Below are 26,049 nucleotides of genomic sequence, written 5' to 3'. Positions count from 1 at the left end.
TTGTTACCTTCAAATTTATGTCCCCTGTATAATACAATAACTTTTCTTGTGCTGGATAATGTTTTTCAGAAAATTTTTTTCGGAAAACTGAAACGCTGAGTTTAATTACCTGACTTTAAATACGTCTGCCCATTTTGGGTGGTATAATAACTTTGAACATGGTATGGAGCAGGAAGGGGGAGGTGCCATAATCTCCCTACCTACCCACTGTGCTGGCCATGTTTCTGGCACCAACAGATGTGTGTTGGATTATTGTCTAGTTTGGTGTATATAGATTCCAACTAAGAGGATGAAATCCTAGATTAAATGTAGGGTTTTGCCTCATGCATGGCACCTGTGTGTGCCAAACTGTATGCTATAGTATAACAAGAATGCTGGAAACTGAGACACTGCCAGTTCCAGACAAGGATATAAGGTGTTCCCTGTCACTCATAGGGTCGGTGTGCTGTCTGAAGCAGAATTACTTGGAGGGTGAACTTACTCTTACCTGTCATTTCTGGAGGCATGAGGGAAGTGATTAATGTAATTGTTGATTTAGATAAAACCAATGCACTGCCTGTTTAGAAATAGAAATAGTACTGAGAAATGGGATTTGTACATGTCTTCAGTAACCACAACATTTTTGTTGCTGCCAAATTTCTGATTTAGCCGGCACTGAAGTATGAAAAAAGCCTTCCTTTGTAGCCTTATTTTAAAAAAAACTTTCAGAAAGGGCTGTAACCTTCACGCAAAATGGTAAAGATGGCCCTAGGTTAAAGAATCAGTATTTGTATAAGGAATCAGTATTTGTATAAAGCAAATTTCTGTTTTGCATCTTTGTGGTAGTGACCTCAGAAACATCTTGCACTTCAGCATAATGAGTGTCTGGAGTAGTGACATGTTCTAACAAACTTCATAATTAGACTGGCCTTGATTTTTCTTTGCCTAGTTATGCTTTTTATTTTTTGAACTCTAATTCTCATCCTCTAAATGCTTTAACAGATGTTCAGAGCAAACACCCGATGAAGCATACTTTTCTGTGAGCTTTAATTCAGACTGTATTGATGATTTTTTCAGTGCTCTCTCCAGTATGTGAGCACTTAGCTGGCTAAATAGTGTCGAACTATGCTTAATTTGCTCAGTTCCAAGAGCATCTGGCCATACTGGTGTTTATTACTGCTTGCCAGTTCTCTTGGCTGGTGTAGCTTGTATTTTCTCAACTGGATTCTTTTATGCTACCTTGTCAAAATTATGTGTTTGTTACTTTTGTGTTAACGAGTGACACTTGTGCCCAGGTTTCTAAAACACGCTAGTCTCTAAAAATGTGGCTGTTGGGATTAAACTCATCTTTTCAGATCAAAATTTAGAGATTAATGTTAAATATTTTGAGAAACTTTTTTTCTTTGTGAAAAAGAGCATCATATTTTAGAACCGTTGAACTGAAAAACTGCTTTGTGAAATGATGGGCTTGGAAGACAATATGTTTGTTCGTGTGTGGGTTTAAAGGGTAAAAAATGTACTTTTATTGCCAAGTTAAGCTATACCTGTTTTATGCAGCTGAAATATGATTATGAACAATTTAACCACCCCGAGCAAATAACTTCATAACATAGAGTGAAGTGTAACATGAACTGGTGAGATTCAGTTCTGATACACACGGTGAAAAACCTTGTGTTTAGTATGTTAAACAATGCAGACAGGATACACTACGTGCGAAATGGTTGTACAGTTTCCAGTATATGACTGCAGCATCCATCACTGATTTTGGTGCTTATATTGTTTGTTACCAAGTTTCTTACTTCAAGGTAACCTTTTTCTAGTCTGTTCAAAAGCAGCAGCCTTGTATGCACAATTTTGAAATGCATGGGTATTTGATCCAAACTCTAATGCAGTATTTTTGGGTAAGATAGCAGAGAGACGCTTACGTTTTTTACTGCTTCATTACTGTCACTTTTGAAATTAAAGAACAGCCTCCAATGTGCAGCTTTATATGAAATGTGTCTTCTATTAATGGGAAATTCATACGTTGCTAACCGCTATCAGCTGCAGAATATAAATTACATAAATAATAATAATTAAAGACCTCAAATGGATCAAATTCGGGAGTTGCATGCTTCACAAACTAAGATACACAGATTGACAGTATTTAACTACTTGTGAGTTTTCTGAGGCAATGAACAGAATTTGAATTGGGAAGCTAAGTTACTTTGGTGTCTTAACTGCCCATAAGCACTGGTTAAAGAGGTTTTTCTTTTGATTATGACATTTTTTCTTCAGATCTCAAAAGGGCTCCTTGCCCTGTCATGCACTTGTTAGAAATGAGGGCACCTTTATTCTCATCAAGATTTTATAGTGAAAACATGATGGCAGTGTTATAGATTTACGAGGATCAGAAATGCATTCTTCTATGCTGCTGATAAAAATAGTTATAGTTTGATCCTATTGTCCTTGTACAACTTAATTTCAAGATAGTTTTTGCAAAGTTGGGTTGTTGTCCAGTACTAGAACACTGTTCGAACAATGCTGGTAGTTACTACTATAGCAGAGGCTAAGTTACAGTGGTTCATACATGGTGAATAAAAAAAAACCACTGCAGCATTTTAGCTGCGTTGTGTTCTAGGTTCCTTCAACAAGAAGATTGTAGGGTACGTCTCTCGGCTCATCCACTGGAATGGCTTCCCTTTCTCATTTATATATGGGAACCTGCCAGGTTAGATCTCTTGGCTTCCTCTTAGCTGTGTCTGGATAGAGCAGCTCATTGCATCTGTTAAGTGCTCCGTATTCACCTCTCCAAATCTAGCACTGTCGGTGTTGCAGAATAGGAGGGTGGAGCACTTTGCCCCTCTCCATTTCTATCACTGGAGTCTTATGGCTGAGGGCTTAGGTGGGGAGAAGAGAATGCTGCTCATATCCAGTTAAAATTATCATCGAACAAGAAATTCATCAAGGAAGGAATGGACATGTATGATAGAGAGATACCAGTCCCTGGTATATTCAAGATAATTTAAAATAGATTAATATGATAGTTCAACTGGTAGATCCAGCAGCCTTGCTTGGAAGGTGGGCCCATGAATCAAGCGTAGCCTTCCTTCATATAGAGAAAGCTTTAAGCTCTATAAGTATTGAATGCAGTTTCAATTTTAACTTTATTTTCTTTTTGTATCTTGGTCAGTGTATTCCTTAAATATAAAATGGGCTGTGAGATAACTTTTCTCTTTTTGGTCAGATTATTAGCCATAGAGCCAATAAGACAGTTAGGGCAACCAATAACAGAGTAATTTGAGCAGAGGGGCATTAATTTGATAGACTGGTTATTAGCCATTTTCAGCTAGAGCTTTCCAGAGGGTAAAAGGAGACACCCAGTGAACCCCAACACATAAAACAATGCAAACCAGGAACAACTTCCAAATTGCGACTGGGAGTTATAGAAGAGAAGATCTAAGTAGCCAGGTTGGCCCAATGATTTATTTATTTATGTCATTTATAGTATGCTTTACTCACTGAGACTCAAGGCAAATTACACAGATTGTATGTTTTAATTGTATATTCTTGTTGGAAGCTGCCCTGAGCCTGTTTGCGGGAAGAGCAAGAATATAAGCTGAAATAAATAAATAAATATTAGTACAGTCAGTATCAGGAACATTTCCATAAACAATGCCATAGGGTAAATAGATACAGGTTCACAAAGACATAGCATTAGTCGGAATCCAATGTAACATAATGGTGAGGTCTATGGTTCCTAACTCATTAGTGGATCATCTGAGATCCCCTCTCTACAATACAGCTGTCCTATCTGAGTAAAAAGCCTTTTTGAATAATTCAGTTTTGCATTGTTTGTGGAAAGCCAGGGGAATGGGGGCTCTCCTGACTTCCTCAGGCAGACCACTCCCCAGAATGGGGGCCGCCTCAGAGAAAGCCTGTGTATGGGCTGCTGTCGACTTCACCCATGTGCAGGGTGGCACCTGCAGGAGACCCTATTCAGAAGAGCGAAGCTGCCATGGAGGAGCATAGGGAGGCGGTCCTGTAGGTATGATGGACCAAGGCCATGAACAGCCAGAACTCAAATCTATATCTATATTAATATTATGGGTGCACAATATGCAGCCAGTAGTGTGCATGTGGCCCATTAGCCCCCCACATGAGGCTGGGTGAGGGAGGTGCGGGCAAAGCAGCTTTCTGTCAACTCCACAACTTTTTGCACTAACCCTGCTCCAGGACATGGTGAGAAGTTGGGTGTATGCATGTTGGAATGCTGACTTTTAGCTTTTCTGGTGGCATTCTGAGCCCCACACCCCTAAAAATTTCTCCACTGTATGGGATGCAGTGGAGTAATTTCCTATGGGGGATGTCAAAGTGATTACTCTGTCCAGAAAATAGCAGAATTCTGGTCCCTCTGGACCATAATGGAACCAGAGGCCGTCATGAGGCAACCTACTTGGATCTTCATTTGAGCTGTTCTTGTCTTCTACCAGTGGATGAAGATTTTTTATTTGTTTGGCATTCCTTCACTGTTCCCTTTCACCATTCCATTTATGTGTTTTGTTATAAATGTATATGTACATGCATGTGTATTGAAAGCTGTTTTAATGTTTTTGACTGTTTGCCACCTTGGAAACCCTGAATTAGTTGAAAAGGTTGCATTAAAATGGTTTAAATTAATGAAATACATTATGACTCTTTGACTTTTTGGTCAAGCCTCAAAAGGAAGTTTGGAACCACTTGACCAACTAAGAGTAGCAGTTTACTATAGAAATATTTGTTTTGTATTGCTTTTTCCAGTTCACTTTTTAGAAACAGGAGACCTTATAAAAATGCTGTTAGAACAACAACCTTTAAGGACAAGGCATTTGAGTATTTTACAATGAATATTTTTCTGTTCAATAATTTTGCCACTTGAAATTTAACATGAGTAACACTCACATGTAACGGTTTTAACCTGTTTGCCATTGTTTCATGCAGATTTTTAGAACTGAACTTTAGCTAATTGGAGACACTGATTGTCTTAATTGTTGTAGCAGTCTCTATGGAGTCCTAATACTGGTTTTCACGTGATATTCCAAGAATAAGAATCTCTGAAGTACTCAAAGCTATTTATTTTACCTAAGAATTTTGTATTCTGTTCAGCAAAACAATAATTCCTTATGGTGGTGCTATGGCAATCAGTGTGTCCTGTCATAAACCCCAAAATTTAGATAAAAGTCAAAGGAAGATACAGAGTGGCCTATATATGAATAGCTGGCTGCTTCTGTTTTGAACAATAAAAATAGTAAACACTGCATCCAGGTTTAATGTTGGTGTCAGAGTGATCCATCCCATCGGGATCTGAATGGAGACCAATTCTTCAGCTCTTCTCCTAATGGAAAGGACCCCCCCCCCCCTCAGTTCTCTACCTGGATCAGGAGTGGGAGCAGGACTGGCAGGGAGCTGTGCTCTGCCAAGCTTCCTAATTTGGCACAAGCCTTGCTCTGCTTCCACTTTTGGTTGTCTTTGTCTCCAGGTTTTCCTTTGTTGGCTTCACTTTTCCCCCACTTTGAGTGGGGTGTACATCCCCTCTCCATGCCAGGTAGTTTCTTTTCTGCTGCTTTTACATCCTCCCACATTACAGAAGGCACCTCGGTGATGTATAGGGAAGGGCAGAGCCTGTGGAGAGTGCGCCTGGCTGAGGAAGTGCTTTATATTTTCCCACGCTTGAAGTATCAGGGAGGCATCTTAGTGCATGGTAGAGACGACTTGCCAGAGCACTCAGAGTGCCACAGACTGAAGGATGCCCAGATTAGTTTTAGAAGAAAGGGCTTGGCACTCTGACTGGCAGCAGCAGGCTTTTCATATGCAATTAAACTGTGGGTATATGACTGGATCAGTCAAATGGAAGATAAGGCAGAAACACAGTGGCTTGTCACAGTAGGCAAGAGACCCTCTTCGCTCCTTACCACAAGCAGCATCTAGGGAGGGAGAAGGCCAGGAAAGCAGGACAAGGAGCCTTCCAGTAGTGTGGAGGAAGGGAATGGGGGTCCTGAGGGGGCGGGAAGGAAAATGGAGAATAGCTCCATGTGGAAGTTCCACTGCTGTTGCATTTGCTGCAGTGGTGCGTCCATAACAGGGGAGTTGTCGCTGTGTGGCAACAGCCATAATCGTGTCCTCCATGTTAAAATCCGTATACATAGTCTTTGCTTTCAGTGTCTTGTTTCGAATTGAAATGCAGGGTTGGTGATTTCTCGTTAGATGCAGTGCTGCTCCACCCACCCAGCTTACCTTCTGCTGTTTACGTAGCGCTATCAGTGTCCGTGCCACTCAAAATAACACCTCAAAGCTCATATCTCCAAGTATGTCATGATTTAAAAATCTGTGAATGTATGAGGTTATGTAATGAGGAGAAGGGGAGGGCAATGGTATTATGGGACGAGTGAATATAAAAGTCCGTTTGGATCAGTTGGAAACTTAATGTTAAGCCAAAGGCTTCAGGGGAAATTTAATTTTCATTTGTTTAAAAATTGTTTACTGATAATGCCAAAGTCAAGAGTCTTGAACAACCGGTCTTGCATATTTCTGACCCATTATTTGAAGCTTATTTTGCTGGAATTTATATATAGCATATGTTGGAAACTAGAACCATTTAAGGGTTTTTGCTGTTCTTACACATTTATGCTCCAGCTGGTTCCCCGATCCACAAATAACTATTCTGTTCCAATCCCAAGTGGATGTTTCAATCCCAAATAAATTACACAATTAAAAACAATGTAATAAAACTGCACCACGAAGTTAGAAAACAGGACACTAAAACAGTATAATATATGTAGTAAAGTGAGATTAAAAGATAGAACAGACTTTTTTTTTAACCAAATCTTTTTTTTCCCCTTTGGGTTTTCACATCCCTAAATATATGCACTGAACAATGTAATTAAAAGTGCCTAAACAATATTTCTTCCCTCTAAATACTAGAAGTGACCCCAGTTTCTCATTAAAACAAAAATATCTGTTTACCTGTAATATATAGCACAGCAGAATGTTTAAATGCCAGTAGGTTCAGATCCATAGATATATTAATGTCATAGCTTTGGATCCCACAGTGCTATTGCACTAATGGCAGAGTTAGCAAGGCTCTGCTTTTTGCAGAACAGTGATAGGGCCCAATCTGTAGATAAGTTTATTAGAAAATAAAAGCACTTGATACTCAAAAGCAATCTCAGTATCCAAAGACTTGTTCTAGGCCATAAAATGTGGTCAACATGGAGTATATTATCCAAGAGAAGACTCCAAAAAGAAATCAACTGTATCAGTTGGGCATTCCAGAACCATCTCGCGAAAACATTTTAAAGCTGGAGCGGAGGATAGCAAAGGGCTAGGCTCTCCTTGTCTTGATACCCAGCGAGATATACAGACATAAAACTGAATGTTTTCCTAGCTGGCAAAATGGATTTGTGAACTTTTAAAAAAAATGACTGCCAGTTAATTTTCTTCATATTGAAAAATCTGTTTTTCCAGTTTAGTCACTGAGTCCCTTAAGATTTTTTTAGGTGGTGGAGTACATAAAAAGCATGCAACACTCGTGAAGGAATTTGTATGTAGCACCATGTTAACAATAGTTAAAGACAGAAGTTAAGTGAACACTGCAGCACTAGAGTTGAAATGTGATGGGAAACCAGTCTTCCTGCATGACATGACTTGGCTTAGAAATGCAGTATAAGTGCATTTAAAATGGCCTTTCTGGGGTTTTTTTGCATGCCCACACCACGAGTATGAGAAGGGTGCTTTTACGTAGCTCGTGTGAATTTGGCTTATCTTTCCAGAGCAGCACTAGGGAGTGCCTGCACAGTACTGGCGTTGGGTCTTTTTTTTAAAAAAAAAAAATTTATTTTTCAGTATACAAAACACTACACACGACTATCACAAGGGACGGGAAAAGATGGAGAAAAGGGAAAGGGGCGGGGAGAATAGGAAAAAAAAGGGAGGATAACCTACAATCAACACTACACTTCAATGTTTTCCCTTCATACTGCCATAATAAAAAAAAAGCTCAATAAGATAATGATGGAGTGGTTAATCATACAGAATACACATTCCAAATTCTAATTAAACTTTCCTCCCCCTTCTGGGTCCCGGACGCAATTCTCTCTGGGCAGCCGCAACTGCGGTGCTCGTCTCCTCCCCCCCCCTTCAGACTTTTCCCTTTCTTCCTGCTTGGTGCACTGGAATTCCGGGTTTTTCTCCTCAAAATCCCTTAGTTGATCTTCTGATAATATCTTATAGGCTTGATCTTTATGTCCAAACCATATTCCTTCCGGAAGTAACCATTTGTACTTTATTCCACGGTCCCTCAGAAGAGCTACGAACTTTTTGTACTTAAAACGTCTTTTCCGGACTAGAAATGGAACGTCCTTCAAAATCTTGACTTTATTGCCCATAAAGTCCAAATCCGCATTGTATGAGTTATATAGGATAGTGTCCCGAATCTTTTTAAATGAAAAGTCAATGATGATCTCGCGAGGCAGCTGTCGCTTTATTGCATATTTTGAAGAAGCCCGACGGACCTCCAAAATGGCGCTTCCGACCTCTTCTTTAGTTGTCCTCGCGGGTGTCGCCAGTAGTTCCGAGACCAAACCCCACAGATCCTCATTTTCCTCCTCTTTCACGTTTTGGAGGCGCAAAATTGTCTGCGTTCGTTCCACCTGTAGCCCGATCAGCTGGTTCTCCACCAACTTCAGCTCTTTTTTCGTAGCCTTCACAAGTGACACACTTTCCAGAGCAGACTTCTCTGCCCCCCCCCCCGCTGCTTCCTTAATGGTTTTCACTTCGCTTTCAATTAAGCCCACCCTTTGATCAGTTTCGTTCAGCTTGTCAACAAAGGGTTTTATGGCTTCCACCACCGCCCTGCGCACCAATTCTTCGAGCGACTCTCCCTTCTGCAAGGTAGCCGAGATTGACTTACCCAGAGTGGGACTTTGCTTCTTTGCAGCCATTTTAGGGGGGGGGCGCCAGCCAAATTCTGAAACTCACCGAAGGGGAAGAGCGAGTCTTCTTCAGATCCACCGCTCCTTCACAAACGCTTGTAGAACAGAAGGGATTCGCTTGTTTGCAGGCTTCCGCCTGTTTCTTTTATTTGCCGTTTCTCGTTGCCCGGCGGCACTCAAGGCGCCGCGCACCTCTGCCGGCCTCCATAGGGACAAACGGGCAATTCCCCCCACCCCCGCATAGATTTCGGGGGGTTCTTCCCGCAGCGTCCCGGACCCTGCCTCCCTAACTGGGAGTCCTGGGGGCTAATCCTTGCAGATCAGCCGCCCGGTCAGGGGGCTCGGGCGCTTCCTCCCGGACCCGCGGAGAGGAGCGTCCGACATGGCTGAGAAAACGAAACCGAATCCTGGCGTTGGGTCTTTTGATTGGCCTACAGAGTTTATAAATGAATTACCATAGGGTTCTACTTTTGCATAAAACTTTAGGTTCACTCAGTTTGTTTCCAACATTTCAGTAATTCCTGAGCTTAAAAGTGAGTAAAGTTGCTGTAGGGTTAGTATGTCATGGGAAATATCCTAACACGGCTGTCAGTACATTCCATCCAAATTATTTATGTAATGGTGCCTCAGGCATGTTTCCAGGATTTAGCTAGTGTGGAAATGGATACCCTTGCATGATGTACAACACAAAGCAATTTTTTTTTCTGGAGTTTGTCACTCTGAACTGCTTAAGTCCAATATTTACTCAACACAGATGCAAAATGCAGACTGTCTTTGCTTAAATTACAGACATATTTGTGCTTCAAGTAAACTTGAATATTTTTGTGAGACAAGCTGAAGTTTTACTTCGTGGACAGTTTTCTGATCTATTTGGAATATCACCGTTACCTAATTAAGGTGAACATTAACTTGGTTGTGTTTCTGTGCATCTTATCCACCATTCCAGAGACATCTTTGGCCCTGTAGTTCTATTTTTAAAGGGCTCTTGAATAAAGGTTGTTTTTTAACAGAACCAGGGATATGTTTGGTCATATAGTGTGTCTAAGCACTCGCTGTCCTGATAGTATCTTGGCAAATGATTTGCTGGCTTTGCCTTGACAGGCAGGTGGCAGAGAAACTACTACTCTATATACTCTGTTCTGAACTGATGGATCTGAGGCACAGAAATTAACCTGAGGTAAGCTTATCTTTCAGTCTGTATATGTAGACTGTTTTAGTGGGTTGTCTTTCTGTTATTTTAAAATAGACAACCCCATCATGATTTCTACTTTGTAGTTTTAGATTAGAAAACTGAAACTTGTTGTTTTTAACTGTGTGTTTTGCCACATGTGTCTCTTGTCCCCTTCCTTAGAGCTTGGCATGCATGGGATCCTTCCAACAAACCCTGTGACTCTGAAGCAGGTTGGGTGCCTGGCGAGGGCAGGGTTGGGGAGGGACGGACCTTAGCCAAGGCATAATGCTATAGAGATCACCCCCCCCCCCAAAAGCAGCCACTTTTTCCAGGGGAACTAATCTCTGTTGCCTGGAGATCAGTTGCAGTTCCAGGAGAGCTCCAACCACCACCTGGAGGCCGATAACCGTAGCACCAGCTGACCCAAGTTTATCCTGTGAGCTTTATGGTTTGCTGTGGATCTGAAGCCAGGACTTCATGGTCAAGCCAAACACTCAGCATTTCACTGCACCAAGTATACTGTGTGTACAGATCATGTCCTAACGTGTTTATATACCTCAACAAAATACCACGCTTTATAAAAAATACTTAAAATTGTTTACCAGTCTAACAGTTCTTGAAGAGCTAATAAACATGTTGAGCTGAAGCTGCATTTCCAACTTAGTGTTGGGAGCCAATTTTTGCTTTTGGATAATTGCTGGAATGTGCTCTCAGGCTGCAGTTTTCTTTCTGTGGCTTAATACTGTATTTATTCAAACTGCAGCAATAAATTACTGGTTACCCCCTTAATATAATTTTACTCCTCGGTAAGTAGAATTAACCTATAATCTTAGTTACTGTAGAAATCTAAGTAAAAATTTGTGCAATTTTTTAAGGCATAACAGGGAATGGGGCTGCATTTTTAAGAGGTCTACAGATTTCTTCCTGCAAGCAGCGCAACTTCCTTATGGTGGTATTAGTGATAAGTAGTCCTCAGAGTTCCAGCTTTGCTCCTAATTGCTCCTCAGTGCACTCAACTGTACCTTTTTAGCCAAGGATGGGCTATATTAAGATCTCCTATGCATTTTAATTGTGCTTAAGTGGGCGAGAAACTCACCTTTTAGTCATTCTTAAACACCCTCCTACAATCAAGTGAGTTTAAGGGCATGGGACACTCTAAATGGTGGGATCTTGAAGATCTCTTCTTACTGCGTTATTAAAGGATAGATTAATCAAGATTAATTAATTGTGAGGAAGCCAGATTTCCTTGGCTATTACCTCTATTTAGGAGAGGGAAACACAGTACAATATAGTTGGAGTACTTCATCCAGCAATGCCACAAATTATCAAGCATAATCTAATGGCTAAAGAATCTTTTTGTAAAAGGGCGTTTCGTTAGTATATCAACACTAAATTGTTCTACTTTCATACTTTAGCTGAATAATCGAAACAGGCTTAGATTTAAGGGTCATAATGCTAGATTTAGATTTAAGCATCATAATGCAGCTCAGTAACACCCTGTAACGTTGTGTTTTTGCAGCAGCTTGAAAATTTAGTGTCAAAACCACAGTATGAAAATGGCTAAATTGTACAGGAAACAGTGGATCTTCAAACTTTTCATGAGCCCGTCTACATTTCAGGTTGGATCCAAGGAAAGGCAAGCAGGTCCTTCTCACCCCACCTTCTTCCAGCAGCCCCTGAGATCTCTGAAAAGCTGATCCTGGAAGTCCTGTCACCTGCATGGACAAAAAGCCACATTACCTGGAGAGCTGTAGTGAGGAGGGGGAGCTTGGTGAAATACCCTAACCTTGCTTTTCTACCCAAGGGAGCTTCTTGTGCCAATGAAAGCACTGTTGGCAGAAAAGGAAGATGGAGGCAATCTTTACCCATTCCCCCCTCTTCACTGCAGCCCTTTGGAGCATGTAGCTTTTTGTCAACATAGGACTTGCAGCTTCCAGCATTAGCTGCTAGGATATTTCAAGATTACTGGAGGAAGGGGCAGAGAGAGAGAGAGATTTGGTTTGGGATCCAGCCCGTTCACTTTTAAATTATGCTGTTGTAGAGTGGAATAAAAATCCAAATATGTTTGTTATCTTGTTTTTAATTATCTTTTTTACTTTTCTAGAGAAGTTGGAGGTTGCGCCACCATCCACTGGGCAGCTTAAACATGGTAAATTCCTATACTTTAAAAATAGTAAATGTGTAGAGATCTCTTCTAACCCTTTGCTGTGAAAGCATTTTGCTGGAGACCAGTAAAAGACTTTCAGTTGAGTATATTGTCTACAGTGGGACTAGGGTTGCTAGGGGACGAGGGTGGGGAGGGGCAGCAGGGTGCTTACCTCCTGCTCTCCCTCGTTCTGCTGAACTGGTTTCAGAGCACTAGGCGGTTCCTCCCTTGTGTTGGAAAATGACATCTTTTTCCAGCACAAAGGAAGAGCTAAGGAATGCATTGAAGCCAAAAACCAACCATTTGGAGGCTTCAGTGTGACCAGTGTTTCTCCCCCCCTCCCCCGCTCCACCGGCCAGGTGAGTGGTGCCGGGGGTGGCAAGTGGGGGTGGAGGGATGGCAAGCTTAAGTGGGACACATGAATTCACTTTCATCAGATGACATAAGACTTCACTTAATGGCTTCTTTCCCTCCCCAAGCTATGATCAGAATAAACTAAGATGATCAAACTCTTTCCTTGAAGTTATTTAGGTAATATAGGTAATTTTTATTAAAAAGCTTAGTATTCAGATGAAGGCAATGAAGTAGATTGCACAGAACACGACTAGAGGCCATAATAAGGTCAAACTAGTCCTTATTTGCAGACTTCTTTATTATCTCATTACTGTTATTTCCCCAGAATTCAGAATGGCTCAAGGCATTGATAGTTTTGCTAACAAAGCATTGCCCAAAATAATCAAAACCTAGTCATAAAAAAATCAAATACAGGCAAATAATCTTGCAAGTATATAATTCCCTGAAACACTGCCATCAGTAGAAAAATACATCAGTCCATCTGATTCCTTTTTTAAATAGAAAAACTTTACGATTCCTCATTCCAGGCCAATACAGGAACTCTCCTGACCTTCTTCAGGAAGCTATTCGAGAGGGCTGGCACTGCAACCACAAATGCCTGTTAAAATGTAGCAGGCATAATACATTTATGTTGATAGTGTGACCACTGATAAAGTCCTGTCTTTGCGGGCAAGAATAGGTGGGAGAATACAGTGCCTGGAGAGGACTGTGTTAGCGCAAAGCAGGCCTTCAGGTATTTTGTTGCCTTATAGTGCTTTATTAGTTAAAATGAACTCCGTGAACTGGAGCAGGAAATGCACAGGCAGCCAGTGGAGGCCATCTATTTCTTTCAAAATGGCATCATACGAAGATAACTCCCTGAAATCTGGCCTATGGAATGGTCATAACTCGCAGCCATATGGCTGTTTCTCCAAATAATTCCTACCCAGGTACTGCCTGAGCCCCGTTAGTTTCTGGGATCAGGTTCCCAAGGGCTGTTTTGGATGTAGATGTCTCAAAACAATTCTATATGTAGGAGAGACTGGATGACTTGCATTTGTTTTGAAGGCATTTCTCAAACATACTTTTCTCTCTCTTCTAGTGTTTTTCCATAATGCAATACCATTTGTAGGGTTTGGATTTTTGGATAACGCAATCATGATTGCTGCGGTAAGTCACATTACTCTTGGTATCAGACTTGGGGGGTGTCTGAGGTTATAGTCGCTTTCCATTTTTAACTCGCTAAAAACAATAAGTAGATGTGAAGCCGGTTTTGTTGTCACTTCTACCTTAGCACACTATTGTTTGGGATAAAAAGGAAGTCTGTACTCTGCATGGGCTTCCAAGGGGAGGAAAGGGGAACCTGCAGTCCCCATGTAAGCAGAACTCATGTAACTTAGTCAGTTTATAGGCACACAATGAAACTTTCCTGTTGAAGCGCTCTCCTTTTATTTTCAGGGCACACAGATAGAATTATCAATAGGAATTGTCCTTGGAATCTCTACTATGGCAGGCAAGTAGCATGTATGTGTGTACATATATAAATGCAGTCTTTTCAGGCATCGTTAAAGGTATGTGAAGTGCACACAAGTGATCTTGGATTAATCTGGGACCCCTATCCATATTCAAGTTATACAAGCATAGTTTTACAGATGATTGAATTAATGCGTGGAACAGTCTGGATTTCTCTCACTGGTTTAACATATGAGAAGCGTCAAGGAGAAATTTCCCTCTTAATCTACGTGATTTGGATGGTAAAAGGAAATGTTTATTTCTGATAATGCCTTTAATTATGTGAATTAAAAGTTCTGTCATTTAAGTAGTTCTCTTCAGTTTATTTGAGCTCATCTAGCTGACTGTAAAGTTGAAGGCAAACTAGTAATAAATTTTTACCTAATGTAAGGATCAAAACTGTTTCCTCGACATAATTAATACACACATAGAAATATAAATATAACACTGGTAGCTAGATAATGATTTTGACCCAGGCTCCAACATAGTAGCTCTTAGACTTTAGTCCTAGGGAGAATTGTAGTTTTAATTTTTTTACTCTATAACTTGTCTTTCTTGCTAAGATGCAGGGTAGATTACAGAATATAAAATGATGCAAACATCATAAGACAATCAATGAGCAATGCAATAGGACTAGAATTGCAGAATTCAAAAATAAAGCAAACTGCCTAAGGCAAGGTGTACTGGAAACAGTGCAGAAAGTAAAAGGGTAGAAGACAATGCAATAAAACTAAGACGATATCTACAATTATCGTTGCAGTAAACTACAGATTTGTTCCATTATATGTAAACTATTCCATTCTACTAGTTTTAATCCCTTCACAGAAATGTCTTCTTGAACATTTGTTTTGCACATTTTGGGGGTATTATACACTTAGACTTCTAAAAGCATATATTGTTAATAACATGTCTTTCATATAATTGTCATTCTCTATTAGCTGCTGCCTTGGGAAATCTTGTTTCAGACCTAGCTGGATTGGGGTAAGTAGCATTGATTCTTACAGGTACTTAATATTTATTTTATTGAATTTATATTATGTTCTCCCTGCATGCGGGCTCAGATTGTCACAATAATGCCTGATATTCAAAACTTAACATCTTATGTACTCAATGCTGTTTTGAATATAGAAATGCAGTCTTCCTCCGACCAAAGTGGGAGCAGGTAGAAGTTAAATATTGATAGGACGCAGAATAATGGGAGATGATGAGTTATTAGCAGCAGTGCAGAAATTAAAAATGTGGCTGGATCTTAAAGAAATCATGCCGCTAGTTTCACATGACCGGTGGGATTTTTGCCTTTGTATTTAACAGCTGCTTTTCCTCCCACCCTCCATGTTAAGACTCCTTTTGAAACTCAGAAGTTTGTAATGTGGTACAGGGGTCTGCTGCTCCAAGTTAAAAAAAAAAAATAATAACGTTTCCATTGGGCATGCCTAGAATAACTTGTTAGATCTGGGACTTTGAATACAAAGTTGGCACGGATCTGCGCTCGACGAAACCACATCCTTGGAGTACATTACTCCATTGTTACGCAGTTAAGAGTATCAAGATAAGCAACTCCCAAAGAGAGTAGTACAGAATAGTGATCTTCAGCCTTTCCAGAGCCAGGCCCCTTCTTTAACCCATGCTGCAGCAGAGTCCCACTGAGCTACAAGCAAGTGATATCAGAGGTAACAGAGTAATCTCTGCAGCTGAATAGCTTCACCTTGCAAGCCTGCTGCTCCTGTCAGCATGTATGTGGAGAGGCAGGGTCTGCAGTGCCTTGCTTCTCTGTGCATGCACCTTAATTGAGAGCCACCTCAAGCAGGTTTTGCCAAGGCAGCATACAAATTCTCTAATAAATATTCACATATTGCCGACCACTGAATAAAAACGTTTTCATGTTACGGTCTGTGCTGAGCTGTGTATGGGTTGTTGCTGTGCTATAAACAAGAAGAAAACCACTGCTGCTCCATTTCTTATCTAGAATTGACCATTTTCTCATGTGGATTTGCTGGAGCCCTTGCCAACGAGCTAGCCCAAGGAGTCACTCTAGGAAGTTCCAGAGCAAAGGTTACAGTATTGGCTCAGACATTCACCTTGATTGGTAAACAGGTTATGCAGAAGAATGGTATCTACTGTGCTGACGTTCCACACATTTTTGTTCATCAGTGGCCAGGATCATACAATTGTTGGCTAATCTGTCAAGGTGAACCTCTCAATTACAAAAAAAACCCTTCAGTATTGTAGAGCTAAAATCCTTAAATTATTACTGTTTTTAAAAAAGGGTTCTGCTGCTTAACATAGTATCAAAGTTTGCAAACCTGCAAACTGTACCAAGCAACTCCTTATATAGTAGGATTCAGGATAGCTTTTTGACTCCATGCTTACTATAGTGGGTACGGGTATGGCCAGATATCTCACTCAGGATGACCGTTGAAGGGAAATATAGAAAGATCCCATATGAGGACAGACGCTGCCGTTGCTCCATTGGTGAAGTGGAATCACTTATTCATATGTTCTTTCGTTGTCCTTTCCATCAAGTCTATAGGGACAAGTTTATTTCCCCACTCTTAGACACACCAATTGCAGAAGCAAATAAGGCCTGCCTGGAGAAACTCCTAATTGATGAAAATCCAACCATCTCCAGGCAAATAGCCAAATTCTGTCTCTATTTGGTTAAATTCCATAATAAAAAGGATAGCCATACATAGTCTGTCCTGCTCTTTTTACGATTTTAACTATTTTAACATCAGTGTTTTAAATATTAGAATTCCTGCGGCTCCCAGAGAACTATATACATTTTAAGATAAGATTTTAAATGCTAAATGTATTTTTTGTCCTTTACATTTTTACGCTGGATTTAATTATTTTATTGATTGATAAGGATGTATTGCCATTGTTATGGTCTCTGACCGCAAATAAATTTATTCATTCTTACTATAATGCTGGCTAGGCAATGCAGACTTCAGGAGGCAGCATATTTATTTTCTGTTGTTTCTCAACTAAAAAAACCTTGAGCCTGCAGCCGCTTATTGGTGTTCAGATTTTTGTGTTCAAAATAGTTGTGTGTTTTCTCTCTCAGCCTTGCAGGCTATGTCGAAGCCCTTGCCTCCAGATTGGGCCTCTCCATTCCTGAATTAACACCCAAACAAGCCGACATGTGGCAAACGCGTGTCAGTGCACACTTGGTGAGTGGGTCCTTTCTGCTGCTTGTTGCTATGGTACATCAGACTGCCAAGTAGTGAAGTGTAGTGTGGTGTAGCAAACTTCCAGCCTGTCAATCTGCTGGAAGAAACAAAGGTAATACAAGTTCTCTCTCTTACATGCTTACCTCTCCATTTACCATCCGGCTTGCTCAGCAGATATAATAGCCTTAGTGGGGTCTGTCCACAAGTTACAAACTTGAGTCGCTGCACCCAAATCAAATTGTAGAGAAAATAAAGCTTGCAAATGCAGAACTTTGAACATTTGTATAGTTTGCAACATTTTGGCGGGAAGGAGCTTTGGCAGCTCCAAGGAAGCAGAAAGGAAAACATAGTTGGTATTGAGGCAAGGAAAGTTATATTGATGATTTCTGAGCACTCTTTCTCAGATACTGTCTCTAGTTTCCCAAGAATATCTACCTCCATGATTGTAGAAATGTTCGGTGTCTATTTTTTTAGAAGAGAGGCTATCAAGAATGTAAATTACTTCCATGTTGACTTGTATGTTGAAGGACCTGGGAAACTAGGCATCTCTCACACATACGCATTACTAGATCTTCAGCATCTGCATTGACCTGTAATTGAGAACTCAACTATGACCACTTTTTTCTTTCTTTTTCAGGGTAAGGCTATTGGAGTGGCCATTGGCTGCCTTTTAGGAATGTTTCCATTGTTCTTCTTTGGAGATGAAGAAAAAAAACTGGAAGAGAAAAATTAACCTTTTTACAATGCTTATAAAAATGTAAAATAATGTACCTCAATTATACAGTTATGCTGTCGAAATATTTAGGGTTTAGTGGACAGTAATGTTGTATAGAATGGGGAACAAAACCGCATGCCGTATCATGGAAACACTAACTTATTGTGGCTTTGTCTTAGTACATCTTTTTATAAGGGTTTTTTTCTTTATGACGTAAACCATTGATGTGTGTTCTGCTTACACTGGCAAATGACATTTACCGTTTTCCCTCTTTGCTGCAATCCTTTACAGATACTACTACACTAATTGCCTGCCATTCATGTACTGTATGGTTTTGGGGTTTGCATATTTACTTAGCAATCTTAAACGCATGACACAGGTTGCCCTTGCTACTTGTCAGACACTCCATTCCAAACTTTCAGTGAAGTGGGGTGAGAGCTGGCTCCAGGATGTTATGGTTTAGCTTTCCTGCTTCTTTGAGTTTTCCTGGGCCACTGGCTGTGCAGTATGTGCCCGAAATGAGATCTGTGAACAAAGTATCGCTTGAAATAGCTTTTTGCTTAGATGATTTACTGAAGCAGTTAGCTAGCTTTAGAGACTATTCAGCTTCTTACTGATAAGTCCCTGTTTCAGGCGTTGCCTCTCTCAAAATTCCATCGCTCAGAATGTATTGCTAATGTTAATAAAATGGCAGCAGTGATCAGGGACTTGTCAGTCTTGATCTCCTTTAGTAATGTACAAGCAAGGCAGTTGGGAAATTGGAGTTTGCCCAGTGGTTGGATTTGGGAAGCTATGCAAAACATCTTGCTTCTTTGGCAACTCATGGGCAAAATTTGCTCACTTACGTTTCCTTTGAGTGCTCTCACCCAATTTATTTTTACAATAAGGTTTTTGAAAATCATGCTTAGTGACCATTGAAGAATTTTTCCTGCCGTCTTTCCCTGTCCTTCCAAAGAAAAGAGTCATTTGCATTGCCTGGATTTTTTTCTATATCTAAACTCAAGTCAGAGTTGGAATCTGACATCCTCTGGTTTGCTGAAGAGATTCTGTGATTGTGTAAAAGATTATGTGCACTGAGAAGGCGAAGGCAGAAAATGTCCAGCATAATGTGCTAGGGACTTGGATTTAGATGTGGTATAAGAGTTGGAGATTAGAATAATATAAGTCTTGAATTGATGGAGTGAAGTAAGTTTCAGTTCCCTGCTTCTGGATGTTTCCTGCTTTAGGAACTCAAAATAATGGCATTGGTGTCCTACTTTCTGATTACTAACTGGGGGGGAAATGCTAATCTGGGTTTGTCTTGGATGTCTTTGTCTAAATCTGTCTACATCTGGGATGAGTGGATCTCATTTGCAGAATGTAATTCGCACAAATAAACTTGTCTACTTCTCATTTGTTAGGACAGAAGGGTTTCTTGCCTTATTGGTTTACAGTCATATTCAGTGTTCAATAAATATCCAATGTAGCATTTATGTGGAACTTTTGTGGAGGACCTTAATCTCTGCTGTGCTATGGTTAATGAATACCCAAATATGGCATTGAAATAATCACTTTTTTGAACATACCACCAACAAATTGCATAATCAAGACTGAATAACTAGCTGTGATAAAAAGGTAGGTATTTTCACTATATGAACGCATGAAGCTGCCTTGCACTGAGTCAGACAATTGGCCTATAAAGGTCCGCATTGTCTTCTCAGATAGATAGCAGCTCTTCAGGATCTTGGGTCATGGGCTTCCACATCACCTTCTACTTGATTCTTTTAACCGGAAATGCATGGGATTGAACCTGAGACCACCATCATGCAAAGCTCTTTCAGTAAGCCAAAGTCCCCTTTTCATATATTGTATGACACTTTTAGTTTGGCATCCTGGGTTTTTCACTGTGTAAATAGTCATTACACTATTTAACCATGGCTTGCTTGTAGCTATGAATGTGTGGTCAGCAGATCCTCTTCCGCATCTGTCATGAGCATGTTGCATTGCCACACTTAAGGTGCAATATGTACAAAGCAAATCATACTTAAATTGATGGGACCTCTGAATGGGTACAATCGCTATTAGACTGTTAATTCTGATTTTGCTGTAACTGAACTAAGATTCAGAATTTTGGTTCTTTCCCTGTGACTCCAGCAAGTGGTACAGCTGCTGTTGGTACCCAGGGTTGCCAGTTGACCAGCAGAAGAGCTGGGCTAGCTTGCTCTTCATCTGTAGAAATCAGCACATGAGTATTTTCATAGCACAGAGATGGGAAGTGTTTGCTAGGACCTAAGCGTCAAGCTGCTGTTACGCACACATCTACACCACCTGGTCAAAAACTTGAAAGCCTATTGAGCGCCTAGCAATAGCAGTATCTGTTTTTCCGCAGGGTGGGATTTTAAAATTTTTGGACTGAGAATCTCAATATTTATTATAAGTATAATAAACGGGTGAACCTCCGTTACATTAATCCTACAGCTCCAAAAGTGCAAAGTATCTTGGTGACAAAATGATACGTTTTAATTACTTCAATACAATTTTATCGCACCCTTCATTCAAGGAGTTCAGGGTAGCACACATGATTTTCTCCCCTCCTTTTTATCCTAACAACCATCTTGTGAGACAGGCTAGATTGAGGGAATGACTGGGCTAAGGTAACCTAGTGAGTTTCATGGCAGAGTAGAGATTTGAACCTGGGTTTCTCAACTCATAGCCCAAGACTGGCTTTGTTAGTTTCTGCTCATGCCAACAATTTACACACATTTTCTACCCAAGATGTAATTTGAACTGGAAGATGCCCATCCTCTATCACTTCATTAGAATGCCTTGTAGTTGAATATAACTCAACTAACAATATTTGAGAACGGCTTATTTTTCAGGTCAAACTAGACACAAAATATAAATACAAGTTGATGGGGTCTGAACTGGCGGAGACTGACCAAGAGAGAGATCTTGGAGTCATGATAGATAACTCACTAAAAACGTCAGCACAGTGTGCGACTGCCATAAAAAAAGCTAATGCTATGCTAGGGGTTATTAGGAAAGGGATTGAAAACAAATCAGCCGGTATCATAATGCCTCTGTATAAATCGATGGTGAGGCCTCATTTGGAGTACTGTGTACAGTTCTGGTCGCCACACCTTAAAAAAGATATCATAGCACTGGAAAAAGTACAGAGAAGGGCAACTAAAATGATTAAAGGGTTGGAACACTTTCCCTATGAGGAAAGATTGAGGCGCTTGGGGCTCTTTAGCCTGGAGAAAAGACGACTGAGGGGAGACATGATAGAGGTTTACAAGATAATGCACGGGTTAGAGAAGGTCGAGAAAGATGTGTTTTTCTCCCTTTCTCACAATACAAGAACTCGTGGGCACTCTATGAAATTATTGAGCAGTCGGGTTAGAACAGATAGAAGAAAATACTACTTTACACAAAGGGTGATAAACACATGGAATTCGTTGCCACAGGAGGTGGTGGCAGCTACAAGCATTGCCAGCTTCAAGAGGGGACTGGACAAATATATGGAGCAGAGGTCCATCAGTGGCTATTAGCCACAGGAGATAGATGGTATTCTCTTTGTGGGGAGGTGGTGCTCTGTTGTCTTGGTGCTGGAAGGAAGGCAGTGGGAGGGCTTCTGGTGTCCTGGCCTCACTGACAGTCCTTTAGATGGCACTGGATTTCTAGCCACTGTGTGTGACAGAATGTTGGACTGGATGGGCCACTGGCCTGATCCAACATGGCTTTGCTTATGTTCTTACTTGGCAGCCCTCGGTATGAGAATCTGAACATCTAAAGTGATGAATGTAAGGTGTAGGGTAGAGAAGCAGGGGTGCTGTAGCCTTCACACAGCTTTTCTGTATTTTCTTCCTCCAGCCATATTTTTTCAGCCAAGGAAAGGGAATCCAGGAGTATGCTTTGCTGTTAGTGCAAAGAAATACATGCTTCATCCAGGAATCGATGCTTTCTGATTTCAGAAGTGCTGAGTATAGAATTCTGACTGCAACTTGTATCAAATAAACTTTGCAGACTTTTCTCAGCTAGAGATCTGCTTTATGCCTTTCTCAGAATTGCCTTAACATCCTTAGTACATAGTATATTTGATACAAGGACACCCTATTTATATATTGCCTGGATGTATGGACAAGAAGTATCTAGGACATAGACAACAGCTTTACTTGTCTTGACAGAGGGGCTAGAACACTAAACTTACCATACATTTTGTGGAATGCAGCACCAGAGCAAAAATATAGCCCGATGTCATTGTCTGCAACACTTCTGATTTCCAGAACACCATATCAGGTTCCATTTAGTAATGTTCATTGGCCTGTGCATGTAAATTTGGTGAATTTTGTTAATGTATGTTAAACTATTGTATTGCTACCACTGTTTTTAACAAGAAAATACAAAACTATGACAATAAGCTTGTTTTTTGTATTTAATATTTATGTCCGGATTGAATAAATCTATAAAGTATAATACTGATTACCTTGATTATAATTATAATGCTAATTACCTTGAGTATCAGCATGATATTAAAATAGCGCCATCAGTGTCAAAGGAGTATCTTTAAATGAGAAAGTAGAAATTCAGTAGTTCAAAGGGCAAATGTTGATGTGACTAGCCATTAACTGTCATCGAGATAATTCGGGCACAGTAGCAATCAATGGCATATACTACAAATTGAGTATCAAGAACTGGAAGGGGGAAAATGTTATGTCTAATTCTTAATGTGTCCTCTTAGAGTATGGCTGATGGACACACACTGACCGGGGTCATAAACTGACCCAATACAGGATGAGGCTAAAACGAAAATTATTTGACTTTGCAAATGCGTTGTGGAGTTGGGTTAAGGTGTAAGAAGCAGAAAGCAGGGATCCAGTATAATAATACATCTGGAGTATTCCTCATATTGCAGAGCTGTGTTGTAGGAAATGAAGCTGCATGAACTGAAAATCTTTGTTAATAGTAGTAGGAGCCTGACCTTCCTCTGGAGTTTTTATCAGAGCACACATGTGGTGGGTAAAACGTTCTGAGTAACATTAAGCTGAATACTCAATCTAATATTCTTTTTGGCATCATAGTAGTTCTAAGTACTTCATAATGACTACTTACCTGTATTCCTTGGCATGCTTAGAAATGAACTGATATAGTTATGTTTTGTGTGACACATTGCAAAATACTTCTCTCTCTCGTTCCTTAGGCTGTGTGATGCTTGAGACTCCTCAAAGGTTGAAAGGTGCACATGGTGGTATAATAAATTGAAATATTTTTTTTTGTATTGGGAAATCATGAAAGAGGTTAACTGGAGCAGTGCCATTTGTTCTGCCAAGAACAAATTAGGTTGATCTCTTTGCTGTAACAATTCACAAATGTATGAAAGAATAGCATCTCAATGTTCACTTTTACTATTACTCTGAATTGATATTCAAAATTAAACACCAAAGCTACGAAATGTAAATTGATAACCCTAATTTGACTGTTCATGTAGTTATATATCACTGTAGTTGTGCCTCACCAAATGCTTTTCCCCTGAACACTGAATTCTAATACTCTTCAAAATTAAGAAGTCAAAGCCTCAAGAGGGCTTCCCTCCTTCTGCATCAAGCTGGTCCAGAAAAACATTTCGTACTAAAAAGCTAACATAAATGGTTTTGATTCTTTAAAAAGAAAATCCAGTTAAAAGCTTATACAATTCATTGCCTTTTCTTATTAGATAGATACAGTGGCCTTTAATTGCCTGTTAGCATGTCTCTGGAGAAAGATCTAGAGCACTTGAATGAGGGCTTTACTTTAATAGATTTCTCCAAAAATATTTGTGTATTGATTTTAAAAAATTACGTAGTACATGTTCAGTCGGCCTTTCCTCCAAGGAACTTGCAATTCCTCCATTTTATATTTTACCCTTACTATGACCTCGTGAGCAGTAGGTTAGATTAAAGGCATTGGCTTGGGATCACCCAGTGAATGAGCCAGCTCAGTAAGAGTTTGAACATGGGTCTCTCTCCAACTAGTCTGATATTAAAATCAAGCCACTGTACCGCACAGCCTCTCAAATATGTAATACAGATGTTTATTAGAACCGGAATAGTTAGATTTGAGCCAAAACGTTCCCTTACCCATAGCATTTTCATTACTCAGTCCTGGAATGTGTTAATTTTTCTGTTTTACCTCCAGCGCTTTCTGGCACTCCCTGCATAATCATTCTCGTCTTTATTATCCAGCTGCTCTACAGTTGTCTGACTGCCTGGCCAGTTTTTGCTTCTCCGCTTCTTACCTAGATCTGCTTATCATTGCATGTTATATTTACCTGTGGCTGCATCAGCAACACCTTCCTATAATAGCTTAGAAGCAATAGGACACACACAAAACTGTTTAATGAGCTATTACCAGTATGTTCATGTACAGCTGTATTAATACAAAATGCCTTCTGAATTCAGCTTTTAACATAATGAAAAGTAACAGTTTTACCTGGAATGTGGCCTAAAATGGTACTAGTTCCTAAATTTTGAAAAGCTTAATACACATGTATTTTCCCAACAAACAGCTGCTCCAGAAAACATGACAGTGCTTATTACCTTTATTTAGGCAAGTTGTGAGAGGCCATAGTGACAGAAGCAGGTTATATATGTGTTGGTTTTTTGAGGGTTCTCTTCTGTCCTGCTGGCATTTAGCTTACAGCTTTGAATTGTCAAGGGGACTTCAGTGGTAACAGCTGCAGGTGTCCTTTGCCAGAGATATGAACCCTGTGGAATGAGAGTGTTTGGAATATACAGTTGCAAGCACTGCCTTGATCAGATTTTAGTTTGCTGTCTTATCAGAACAGATAATGTCTTTTATTATGGCTAACCAAAAATGTTACAGACTAGTGTGTAGCAGCCCTCTGGAACACTTGTTAAAGTTCTGGTCATTTGAGTGGGATTTGTAACGTGTATCCTGCTCTGTGTTTTTCTCACTTAAATACTTTTCTTGAAGTAACCACTCATTGGTGGTTGAAGACTTGCTCTAGGCTAAGTCACCATATGAAAAAATGGAAACCAGCTATGATGTACCTCCACTCCCCCACCATGAGGCAGATTTCCCCACCGACATTCAAGTTTGCTTGCTTTGGCTGAGCAGCCCCGAGTAGCATGTCTCTATTTGTGGTTTGAAAGTCTGTTTGTCCTACCCTGATAAGCAGTTATAGTTTTTGCTTTTTAGAAACTTGATGGGAGAAAAGCAGGAGCCCTCTTTGTGTTGGAAAGGGCACTGGAGACTATATAATGTTCAAAAGAAATAACTTTATTGAACAGGCTGGGATGGAATAAGTGTAGTCGGGGAATGAAAGTGCCGAGGTAGAATTCGGTAGTACAGATTACGCTGTAATAGACAAAATATTTTCCTTGAAGTTTAGTTTCTTATGTTCATGGTTCTTAACACTGAATGGTGTTTAATTTTTTAGTTACAGCAACAATGTTTCTTCTCAGCATTTCCTTGGACAACTCTGGTTTCCTGGAGTTAGTTCAGAACTATTTTTCCTTCACAACAGAACCAGGATCCTCCTCAGAGCCAAACTCCCTTTAGAAATTGTGCAGGAATTAATTTTCTCCTAAGAAGATATAAGAAGATATCTCCTAAGAAGATATAACCCTTCCTTGCTACCCAATCACTCTTACCGAAAACATCCCCCGGCCTCCAGTTCTATGATGTCTATGATGTCTGTGTCAAGCGGGCTTCAGTTTATGCTGACAATTATATTAAGAATTCTTAACTAGAATTATTCTTCAGGACAATGATGTTACTGTTAGGGCAGAAGATTCCTTTTCCTCAATCTAAAGGGGAACCTGTATGACCTTCCTTGTTAGACTCACATACACTCTGAAAACAAAATCCTGTCAGCAACCGTCAGCCTGAAGGCTGGTTCTCATTGGCCGAGGAGGGAGCAGTCTGTTAATCAAGCTCTCATTCCAGGTAATTGTTAACTGCCTTCCAGGTCTCTGATTGCTGCACTTAGGAAACCTTTGAGAATGCATTCCATCACACCAGCCTTAGCCAAGTTAAGGTGGCTAGTGACTAGCAAGGTGGTATTTTCTCATTCTTCACAGTTTCAGGTGGGTAGC

General features: G+C 40.2%; 1 protein-coding gene across 2 annotated transcripts in view; it reads left to right on the top strand.

Moving 5' to 3' along the window:
- Positions 1–19,366, top strand: part of TMEM65 (transmembrane protein 65) — a 29,982-nt gene extending 10,616 nt beyond the window's left edge. For both annotated transcript variants that reach the window (XM_054985431.1, XM_054985429.1), the window contains 6 exons: positions 12,203–12,247; positions 13,680–13,747; positions 14,036–14,090; positions 15,028–15,070; positions 17,154–17,259; positions 17,897–19,366. In XM_054985431.1, coding sequence (XP_054841406.1) covers positions 12,203–12,247; positions 13,680–13,747; positions 14,036–14,090; positions 15,028–15,070; positions 17,154–17,259; positions 17,897–17,992 — 413 coding nt within the window. In that variant the 3' untranslated portion in view covers positions 17,993–19,366. The remainder of the gene's footprint in view (positions 1–12,202; positions 12,248–13,679; positions 13,748–14,035; positions 14,091–15,027; positions 15,071–17,153; positions 17,260–17,896) is intronic.
- Positions 19,367–26,049: the final 6,683 nt, after the last annotated feature.

This window comes from Eublepharis macularius, chromosome 7, assembly GCF_028583425.1.
Source record: "Eublepharis macularius isolate TG4126 chromosome 7, MPM_Emac_v1.0, whole genome shotgun sequence".
In the NCBI taxonomy this organism is placed as follows: Eukaryota; Metazoa; Chordata; class Lepidosauria; order Squamata; family Eublepharidae; genus Eublepharis; species Eublepharis macularius.
The sequence above is the reverse complement of the archived record's forward strand: the minus strand, read 5'-3'. Positions and strand labels throughout refer to the sequence as shown.